Consider the following 652-nt stretch of genomic DNA (forward strand, 5'->3'; position numbering starts at 1 on the left):
GGGAGGCAGCACCTGCTTCTGGAGCTGGCTGAGCTGGGCCGAGAGGCTGTCGATGCGGATGCGGGACTGCTGCAGCTCCTCGTGGGCGGCCCCCACCAGGTTGCTGTTCCTCTCCGCGGACTGCCTGGCGTTATCCAGCTGGCAGAGAGGACACAGGGTTAGAGCTGCAGGGACCGACCAGGAAGGAGGCAGGGACCCAAGAAGGACATCGCTGCTGCAGCCCGAGGTCCGGGGCAATCTGGGCCCCCATCCGCCTGATCTCCCACAGGACATCTCGGGGAGGGCAGCGGGGAGGGCTGCTGGCGACAGAGGCAGCACGGGAACCCGGGAGAAGGAGCACCTTGGCCGAATAGGTCTTCTCCAGTTCCTTCTTGTACTGCTCCACCTGGTCCTCGTGCTGGGCCCGCAGCTCCTGCAGGGCATCCGCCAGCCGGCTCTCAAACTCTCGCTGCTTCCCATTGTCAATCTCCACCAGGCGCGTCTCGTGGCGGCGTTTGGTCTCACGGAGCTCCTGGAAGGGGTGGACCCAGAGACCAAAGTCAGAACTAGTCCTTTGAGGATGAGGCCCAAGAGGCTGAGCTCCCAACCCAATCCCAACGTGGAACAAAGTCACTGTGAGCTCCACTTTAACCTGGGGGCTGGCCACCACTCC

At 63.8% G+C, this 652-nt stretch overlaps 1 protein-coding gene across 1 annotated transcript in view; it reads right to left on the minus strand.

The window, feature by feature from the left end:
• LMNA (lamin A/C) overlaps positions 1 to 652 on the minus strand; it is a 19,811-nt gene that overhangs the window by 4,924 nt on the left and 14,235 nt on the right. The window contains 2 exon segments of the mRNA XM_010838249.1: positions 13 to 138; positions 341 to 511. Coding sequence (XP_010836551.1) covers positions 13 to 138; positions 341 to 511 — 297 coding nt within the window.

This window comes from Bison bison, unplaced genomic scaffold (assembly GCF_000754665.1).
Source record: "Bison bison bison isolate TAMUID 2011002044 unplaced genomic scaffold, Bison_UMD1.0 scf7180017864093, whole genome shotgun sequence".
NCBI lineage: Eukaryota > Metazoa > Chordata > Mammalia > Artiodactyla > Bovidae > Bison > Bison bison.